This window comes from Nicotiana sylvestris, chromosome 2 (genome assembly GCF_000393655.2).
Source record: "Nicotiana sylvestris chromosome 2, ASM39365v2, whole genome shotgun sequence".
Classification (NCBI taxonomy): Eukaryota; Viridiplantae; Streptophyta; class Magnoliopsida; order Solanales; family Solanaceae; genus Nicotiana; species Nicotiana sylvestris.
This window is the reverse complement of record NC_091058.1, coordinates 172,524,175-172,533,289: the sequence shown is the minus strand read 5'-3', so window position 1 is coordinate 172,533,289 and position 9,115 is coordinate 172,524,175. Positions and strand designations below refer to the sequence as shown.

At 43.0% G+C, this 9,115-nt stretch overlaps 1 protein-coding gene across 1 annotated transcript; it reads left to right on the top strand.

Moving 5' to 3' along the window:
• Window positions 1-724: 724 nt before the first annotated feature.
• Window positions 725-6,308, top strand: LOC138885976 (uncharacterized). The gene is made up of 2 exons (XM_070166994.1): window positions 725-890; window positions 5,662-6,308. Exons 1-2 carry the CDS (start codon window positions 725-727, stop codon window positions 6,306-6,308), a joined length of 813 nt encoding a protein of 270 aa, XP_070023095.1.
• Window positions 6,309-9,115: the final 2,807 nt, after the last annotated feature.

Sequence of the window (9,115 nt, the reverse complement as noted above, 5' to 3'; positions counted from 1 at the left end):
AACATTATGATAATGTGGAGGAGACTCAAGAGGAGGTGAACCCGTTTACGGAGAACATTATTGACATACCGGAACAGGTAGTGCAAAAGGCTAAGGCAACCTTGCCTAAGCCTCCACCTCTTTATCCTCAAAGACTTGCCAAATAAAATGGTGAGAATTAATTCAAGAAGTTTATTCAAATGATGAAAATCTCTCTATTAATGTTCCATTAGTAGAAGCTTTGGAAACTAGTATACTTTAATCATTCTTTTATTCTTTGCAGTAGTTGTGAGTATTTGTTAATCATTCTTTTGAACAATCCCTCATTTATTTGATTAAGTCCGCGAGAACCACATTTTGTGGATCTTGAGGGATGCCTAACACCTTATCCTCGAGATAACGTGAAACTTTACCTAGAATCTTAACAGTTTCGTAGACCATAATCAAATGTACATTACATAGTGTAGTATAGGGGTCCTAGTATGATACTAGGTGGCGATTCTGAACTTTTATTAACCCTATAAAGTACTATAAGTTGTAGTTTATTTTATCTTGTGCAAAATATAGTGCAATAGTGACCGGTGCATTAGGTAGGAAGGCGAAGAACATGGATAGTTTGGCATATTTATCGGTAGCTGAGAGCCCATTAGCCATTTATGTTCAGGCTTTGGCCAACTGGTTTGTCAGATTGGATGTTTCGGAGCCCAACTGGGTTCTTTTTTGTATGGTGGCATAGTCTTCATTAATGGAGCGTATCAAGGCTTACAATTTTGATGATGGTGTTAAGGAGGTTGTGATTAGTGGTGATGGTGTTATACGGCTTAAAGACCGGATTTGTGTTCCAAATCTTGATGTGTTGAGAGGGTTGATCCTTGAGAAGGCTTGCATTTCACGCTATTCCATTCATACAGGTATCACGAAGATGTACCGTGACTTGAAACACCATTATTGGTGGCAAAAAATGAAGAAAGACATTGTTTCTTATATATCTCGGTGTTTGAATTGTCAACATGTGACGTATGAGCATAAAAAACCGGGTGGATTGACTCAAAGATTGGAGATACCAGAGTGGAAGTGGGAGCGCATCACTATGGATTTTGTGGTAAGCTTGCTACGGACCTTGATGAAGTATGGCATAGTCTAGGTTATTGTGGACTGGTTGACTAAGTTTGCACACTTCATCCTAATGGCAACTTCCTATTATTCAGAGCGGTTGGCTCATGGCGTGCCTATTTCCATCATTTCTGACCAAGGCCCGCAGTTCACATTGCATTTTTGGTGAGTCGTGCAGCATGAGTTGGGCACGTAGGTTGAGCTGAGCACAACATTTCATCCTCATACAGATGGATAGTCTGTGTGCACTACTCAAATCTTGGAGGACATGTTACATGCTTGTGCTATGGATTTCGGAGGTTCACGGGACCAGTTCTTACCTCTAACAGAGTTTGCCTACAATAACAGTTACTAGTTGAGTATTCAGATTGCACTGAATGAGGACTTACATGGGAGGCGATGTTTTTCGCCAATTGGTCGATTTGAGACTGAAGAGGCTAGGTTGTTAAGCATTGATTTTGTTATATGGTGGGTGAGAATGCTATGGAGAAGGTTAAGGTGATTCAGGAACGACTTCGTATAGCTCAGTCCAGATAGAAGGGTTATGCGGATCGGAAGGTTCGGGATATAGATTATATGGTGGGTGAGAAGGTTCATCTCTGAGTGCCCCGTATGAATGGGGTGATGCGATTTAGGAAGAATGGAAGTTGAGCCCAAGGTTTCCTACAAGCTTGCATTGCCATTTGAGATCTTGGAGAGAGCTAGGCATTACTTGTTGGTATATTCAGACAGGGTCCCGGGGGGCAGGGTGTGAATCGGATGGAAATCAAATAATTTTTGGACTAAGTGTTTTGTTGAAGCTGGGCTGTTCTGGTGTCATCAGACCTACAGAGAGACTAATCGCAGGTGCGGGCTCGCAAAAGCGAGCTGGTGATCACAAGTGCGAAAATGGCTTAGTCCAGTTGGGATCGCAGATGTGAGGGATGGACTGCATCTGCGTCCTCAGAAGCGGAAAAGTGGTCACAGATGCGGAAGAGGCTGCTTGGTCGTCCTTTGTAGAAGCGGAGAATACTCCGTAGGAGCGCACCCGAAGGTGCGATGTCTTGTACGCAAAAGCAAAGTTCCTGAGTTAAGTGAAATCCGCACCTGCGATGGAAATTCTGCAGGTGCAGAGCCACAAATGTGGCAACAAGGTCACAGGTGCGATTTAACTACATTGTTATTATCATTGTTACACTAATCTATCATTGTTATTATCATGTAATTAGGGATTGGACTTGGAAAAATTTGGGAAAAAGTGGTAGAACTTTTTAGACTAAGTTTTTGGGTTTTGAAAGGCAAAATGAGGTCGGATTTTGATGATTCTTGTATGGTTGGACTCGATATCGAATAGGTGTTTGGGTTTAATAATTTTGGTTGGGTTTCGAGATGCGGGCCTTGGTTGACTTTTTGGGTCAATTTTTCAATTCTTTGCAAAGATCGTAATTTCAATTTTTTAATTAGTTTTCTATAGATATATTTATATTATGAAATTGTTTTGGCAAGATTCGAGCCGTTCGAAGATGGAAAATTGAGGAAAAGTCCTTTTAGTGGATTGATTTAGCATGCTTTCAGGTAAGAACCATGTACGCGAGGTGACGACTGTGTACATGTGCTAAATATGGAAAATTATCGGATTTTAGCTATGTAAATTCCTTTCATGCCTTAATTGAGTTACTTTAACATGTTGTATTCTTCATTTTTAGTATAATTTCACATGTCTATTTGTCTTATCTCTTACTTGCTAATTGCTCTACATGTCTAGTTGAAATCCTTTCTTCTCTTATTTCGTATTCATTATTTAACTGTGGAATATCTTGTTGTTAAAGATGGTATTGAGTTGCAAAGGTCGTGATTTCTATTGAGACTTTGTGCACATTTTGGCTGAGCCGTGGGCTCCTTTTTGTGAAATTCTATCATTGTTTGGTTTCTATGGAAAATTATGATATTGGGCACTTGAGGTGCTATTTGTGATATGTCGTGATATTAATACGTATGCAGTGATATATGGTCTGGGTATTGAAACGCATGCGGTGAGATAAGGTGGATTGATACGCGTGGCTAGTAGGGGAACTACTAGATGCCATGCGGTGTGATAAGTTGGGCTAAAACACGGGGTGATATTTCGGGAAAAAGTGATTTTTCAAAAGTAAATGTAAAGGCTCCCGCGGTGATATAAGGAAGGACTATGAGTTACTTTTAGGATTTGGGACTATGAGGCGGTACCTCGGTAATGACCCTTTGTGATTTTCTCTATTTGCTGTATTTGTCTTGGTTGTCTGTTTCCTTACCATGTAAGTCCTTGTTTCCTTTTGTGTTGTATTAACCGTCTTGATTCTGCATTGTTAACTTTCTGTAAATTACCTATTGTTTCATTTTCATTGTCATTATAATTATATCGTTATATTTTTCATCTTGTTTCTTATTATCTCTAGTAGGGACTTGACCTGACCTCGTCACTACTCTACCGAGGTTAGGCTTCGCACTTACTCGGTACCATTGTGTTGTACTCATACTATATTTCTACACATCCTTTTGTGTAGATCCAGGTACTTCTTATCAATCTCGGCATTAGTGAGCTGCGGTTGCTTTGTAGACTTCAAGGAACACCAGCTTTGGTGTACTTCCTTCCCGTTCTTACTTATTTCATTACACTTTTATAGACAATGATGTATGGGATTGTTCAGTGCTATTACTTAGAGCTTGTGACTTGTATTTCACCAGGTTCTGGGAGTTGTATGTATTGAGTTACATATTTTATTTATGAAATTGCTGATTTTTTTAGATTCTAAGTTGTAGTTCAATTATTCCGCATGTGGTTAGGCTTACATAGTCTTAGAGACTAGTTTGCTAACCCAACTTCCTACAGAGGGAACTCGGGGTCATGACAAGTTGGTATCAGAGCTCTAGGTTCATAGGTGTTATGAGTCATAAGAAGGTTTATCAGTCTCGTGGATCAGTACGGAGACGTCTGCACTTATCTTCGGGAGGTTATGGAACTATTAGGAAAAGCTTCACTTCTTTGATTCTTTATCATGAAGAATTGTTGACTTCGGGATTCTAAATTTCTATCTTTCTATTCTCTAATCGATGGTGAGGACACGTTCAACTAGATCGGATGACCAAACATCCGCGCCCCTTGATAGAGCTGCGGGAGGTCGGGGCCAGGTAGAGGTTGAGGACGTTCATGTGGTGCAGCCAGACCATCTGCATGAGCTGCTACCAAGGAGCCACCAGTAGATCCAGTTGGAGAGCATGCACCTGAGATGCTTGTTACTGGACCAACACTCTAAGAGACTCTCGCCCAGTTTCTGAGCATGTTCGGCATTTTAGCTTAGGCAGGGTTGATACCACTTGCTCCTGCCATATCTCAGGCCGAGGGAGAAGTACAAAATCCCGACGCTTGTATGCCAGAGCAGTAGGTCCAGATAGACCAGGTCCCAGAGGTCATACCAGTACAGCCGGTCGCCCCAATTCAACCCAAGGTTAGGGCAGCAACTTCTGAGGGGGAGAAACTCAGGATCGAGAAGTACAAGAAGTACCAGCCTCCTACTTTCAGTGAGTTGGCGTCAGAAGATGACTAGGGTTTTCTTAAGGAGTGTCACTGTATCCTCCATACTATGAGTATTGTGGAGTCTAGTGGGGTTGCTTTCATTACGTTCCAGCTTAAGGGACCGACTTATTAGTGGTGGCAAGCATATGAGTTGGGTAGTTCGGCCGAGGCATCTTTACTCACTTGGGCTTTGTTCTCAGATATGTTCATGAAGGAGTTTGTCCCATAGATTCTTAGAGATGTATGGGGCACAAAGTTTGAGCAGTTGCACTAGGGTTCTATTACCGTGTCGGAGTATGCGGTCCGGTTTAGTGATTTGTCTAGGCATACACCGGCCTTAGTTACTGCTGTTAGAGAGCGAGCCCGTTGATTTATCGAGAGGCTCAACCCGGATATCAAATTTAGAACGGCCCGAGAGTTAGAGATGGACATCGCATACCAGTAGGTAGTGGAGATCGCTAGGAGGTTGGGGGGTATATGGGCCCGGGAGAGAGAGAGAGAGAGAGAGAGAGAGAGAGAGAGAGGCCAAGAGGCCTCAAGATTCTGGCACATATAGTGGTTCCAGTTCCCTAGTTGCAGCTCGTCATGGTAGAGGCTATGTGGGTCACCCTTTTCTTTCAGCATTTCCAGCTTCCAGCGGTATTTCTGCCACTCTTAGGCCTCAGGCTCCTTATTATGCACTGCCATTGTCTAGTGCACCTCCTGCACGAGGTGCTTTCAGCGGTCAGACCAGCCGACTAGGCCCAAGCCAGCTATAATAGCCACGTCCTTCGAGGGCTTGTTTTGAGTGTGGTGACACTCGTCACATGGTGAGGGAATGACCGAATCAGGAGGGGTGCACTTCCACAAACTACTCAAGCTCTGCTTGTTCCACTAGGTCCTCAGGCTATGGTTACCGCACAATTGCCATTCCACCTATACAACCAGCTAGAGGTGGAGGTCGGGTAGGTAGATGTTGCCATAAAGGGGGTGGCCATGGTAGATATTATGCTCTTCCTGCTAGGACGGAGTAGTTGCGTCTGACTCCGTCATAACAGGTATTGTTCCGTTCTATCATAGAGATGCATCAGTCTTATTTGATCCAGGCTCCACTTATTCCTATGTGTCATCTTACTTTGCTCCATATTTGGGTGTATCCCGTGATTCTTTAAGTTCTCCTGTCTATGTGTCCACACATGTGACATATTCTATTGTTGTTGACCGTGTGTATCGGTCGTATTTAGTTGTTTTTGGTGGTTTTAAGACTAGAGTCGATCTATTATTGCTCAATAAAGTAGATTTTGATATTATTTTAGGCATAGATTGGTTGTCGCCCTATCATGCTATTCACAATTGTCACACCAAGACCGTGATGCTAGCTATGCCAAGATTACCACAGTTAGAGTGGAGAGATGCTTTAGATCATGTTCCTAGAAGGGTTATCTCATTTCTAAAAGCTCGGTATATGGTTGAGAAGGGGCGTAATTATTATATAGCCTTCGTGAGGGATGTCAGTGTTGATACTCCTACTATGGAGTCAGTTCCAGTAGTGAGGGATTATCCAGATGTATTTCTAGCGAATCTTCCAGGCATGCCGCCCAACAGGGATGTCAATTTTGGTATTGATTTGTTACCGGGCACTCAACCTATTTCTATTCCACCTTATCATATGGCCCCAACAGAAGTGAAAGAATTAAAGGAGTAGTTTCAAGAGTTGCATTATAAGGGTTCATTCGGCCCAGTGTGTCGCCTTGGGGGTGCTCTAGTCTTGTTTATAAAGAAGAAGGATGGTTCTATACGCATATGTATTGATTATCGCTAGTTGAACAAGTGAATAACGGGTATCCATTGCCACGTATTGATGACCTATTTGATTATCTACAGGGTGCCAGGGTGTTCTCCAAGATTGAATTGCGTTCAGGCTATCATCAGTTGAAGATTCTGGAGCCAAATATCTCGAAGACTGCCTTCAAGACTCAGTATGGTCATTATGAGTTCCTTGTGATGCTATTTGGGCTGACCAAAGCCCCAACAACAGCTATGCACTTGATGAACAGTGTATTTCAGCCCTATCTTGACTCATTCATCATTGTATTTATTGATGACATTCTGGTGTACTCTCAGAGCTGGAAGGATCATGAGTATCACGTGATGACCGTGCTTCAGACCTTGAGAGAAATGAAGTGACATGCAAAATTTTTAAACTGTAAATTCTGACTTGATTCGGTAGCATTTTTGGGCCATGTAGTATCGAGTGAGGGTATCAAGGTAGATCCGAAGAAGATTGGGGCAGTGTAGAGTTGGCCTAGACCATCTTCCGCTATGGAGATCCGGAGTTTTCTTGGTTTGGCGGGGTATTACCATTGTAGAGGGCTTCTCATCTATTGTTGCACCTATGACCAGACTGACCCAGAAGGGTGCTCCGTTTAGGTGGACCGAGGAGTGTGAGGAAAGCTTTCTAAAGCTCAATACTGCTTTGACTACATCCCCAATGTTGGTATTGCCGATAGGTTTGGGGTCTTATACTGTGTATTGTGATGCGTCGCGTATTAGTATCTATGTGTTATTAATGTAGGACGGTATGGTGATTTCCAACACTTCTAGACAGCTAAAGGTATATGCGAAGAACTGTCCTATCCATGACCTAGAGTTAGCAGCTATTGTTCATGCCTTAAAGATATGGCGGCACTATTTGTATGGTGTTCCTTGGGTGATCTACACCTACCACCGGAGTCTGCAGCATTTGTTCAAATAGAAGGATCTTAACTTGCATCAGCGGAGGTGGTTATATTTGCTTAAGGACTATGATATCACAATTTTATATCATCATGGGAAGGCCAATGTGGTGGCCAATGCCTTGAGTCGTAAGGCGGAGAGCTTGGGCTATTTAGCATATGTACCCGCAGTGGAGAGGCCATTAGCATTGGATGTTCAAGCCTTGGCCAACAAGTTTGTTAGACTAGATGTTTCTGAGCCAGGTCGAGTTTTGGCTTGTGTGGTTTTTCGGCCTTCTTTTTATGATTGTATCAGAGAGCGTCAGTATAACGACCCCCATCTGCTTGTCAGTATAAAGCTTCTCCTCCCTCAATCTCTGCAACACAACTCTCAAATGCTCCGTGTGCTCCTCCTGACTATGCAAGTACACTAGGATCATCAATGAATACTATCACGAACGAATCAAGATAAGGCCAGAACACGCTGTTCATCAAATACATGAATGCTGCTGGGGCATTGGTTAGCCCAAAAGACATAACAAGAAACTCATAATGACCATATCTAGTCCTGAAAGCAGTCTTAAGAATATCTGAATCCCTGATCTTCAACTGGTGATAACCCGAACGGAGATCAATTTTGGAGAATACCCTCGCTCCCTGAAGCTGATCAAATAAATCATCAATGCGAGGCAAATGATACTTGTTCTTAATTGTTACTTTTATTTAATTGCCTATAATCAATGCATATTCTCATCGTGCCATCCTTCTTCTTCACAAATAAAATCAGTGCACCCCAAGGGGACACACTAGGCCGAATGAACCCCTTATCTAGGAGTTCCCGAAGTCATTCTTTCAATTCTTTCAACTCTGCTGGTGCCATACGATATGGCGGAATAGAAATGGGACGAGTGCCAGCACTAGGTCAATACCAAAATCAATGTCCCTGTCTGGTGGCATGCCCGACAGGTCTGCAGGAAACACATCGGGAAAATCCCTCACAACTGGGACAAAATCGATACTAGGAGTCTCAGCTCCAACATCCCTTACAAATGCTAGATATGAAAGGCAACCCTTACCAACTATACGCTGAGCCTTCAAGAAAGAGATCACTCTACTAGGGATATAATCAGTCATACCACGCCACTCGATCTGCGGTACACCCGGCATAGATAAAGCGACTGTCTTAGCATGACAGTCTAGAATAGCACGACATGGAGATAGCCAATCCATGCCCAAAATGACATCAAAATCCATCATGCTCAATAGCAATAGATCCACTCGGGTCTCCAGACCCCCAATAGTCACCACACATGACCGGTATACATGGTCTACAGTAACAGTATCGTCCACTGGGGTAGATACATGGACAGGCAAAGCAAGAAACTCACAGGGCGTACCCAAATAATGAGCAAAGTATGATGACACATAAGAAAAGGTGGAACCGGGATCAAATAATACAAAGGCATCTCTGTGGCAGACTGAAACAATACCTGTAATGACAGCATCCAAAGCAATGGCGTCGGGTCTGCCCGGGAGTGCAATGGCGTCGGGTCTGCCCCCTGATCGACCTCACCCTCTAGGCTCAAAGGCATAGATCAAAACACGCACCATAACTTATAATGAGTATACTTTGTTGCTTCCATAATACCATAGTGAGATTAGACTCAGTCCTTCATAAGCTCTTGAAACACCGACCATCGGGCACTTTAACTCTATGCAAATCTCGCATTCACTCTCGTAACAGTTAAGCCCACTCCACCGAGTGACCCAAATTTAAATTTCAACACATATGTTTCAC

Excerpts from the sequence above, each read along its gene's own strand:
- LOC138885976 (XM_070166994.1), top strand. The coding sequence starts at position 725 with ATGGAGCGTATCAAGGCTTACAATTTTGATGATGGTGTTAAGGAGGTT. Across the intron at positions 891-5,661 it reads ACGCTATTCCATTCATACAG|GTATTGTTCCGTTCTATCAT; the intron begins GTATCACGAAGA and ends CCGTCATAACAG.